This window comes from Littorina saxatilis, linkage group LG16, assembly GCF_037325665.1.
Source record: "Littorina saxatilis isolate snail1 linkage group LG16, US_GU_Lsax_2.0, whole genome shotgun sequence".
NCBI classification, from domain to species: Eukaryota; Metazoa; Mollusca; class Gastropoda; order Littorinimorpha; family Littorinidae; genus Littorina; species Littorina saxatilis.
The window spans coordinates 26,522,151-26,522,609 of NC_090260.1; the positions used below are offsets into that span (position 1 = coordinate 26,522,151).

Below are 459 nucleotides of genomic sequence, written 5' to 3' on the forward strand. Positions count from 1 at the left end.
GTCACATATGATCAAGGTCAAGGTCACTTTGACCCGTATGAAATGTGACCAAAATAAGGTAGTGAACCACTAAAAGTGACCATATCTCATGGTAGAAAGAGCCAATAAGCACCATTGTACTTCCTATGTCTTGAATTAACAGCTTTGTGTTGCATGACCTTGGATGACCTTGACCTTGGGTCAAGGTCACATGTATTTTGGTAGGAAAAATGTGTAAAGCAGTTCTTAGTGTATGATGTCATTGCTAGGTTTAGCTGAAGGTCAAGGTCATGTAAAGGTCAAGGTCAAGCAGGTGAGTCGTATGGGCTTTGCCCTTCTTGTTCTAAAAAGGGTTACCACAACGTTTTATTAAGACATTTACATACTCGGCACCCACTTTAAAAATGTCTTTCATTCGAGGTATCATATCAAAATAATTTAAACTGTCCCTCGGCACATAGTCCGTTCGGTAACTCGTTC

The 459-nt window shown here is 40.1% G+C and overlaps 1 protein-coding gene across 1 annotated transcript in view; it reads left to right on the forward strand.

The window, feature by feature from the left end:
• Positions 1-383: 383 nt before the first annotated feature.
• Positions 384-459, forward strand: part of LOC138949941 (uncharacterized) — a 22,814-nt gene continuing 22,738 nt past the window's right edge. The window contains exon 1 of the mRNA XM_070321724.1: positions 384-399. Coding sequence (XP_070177825.1) covers positions 384-399 — 16 coding nt within the window. The remainder of the gene's footprint in view (positions 400-459) is intronic.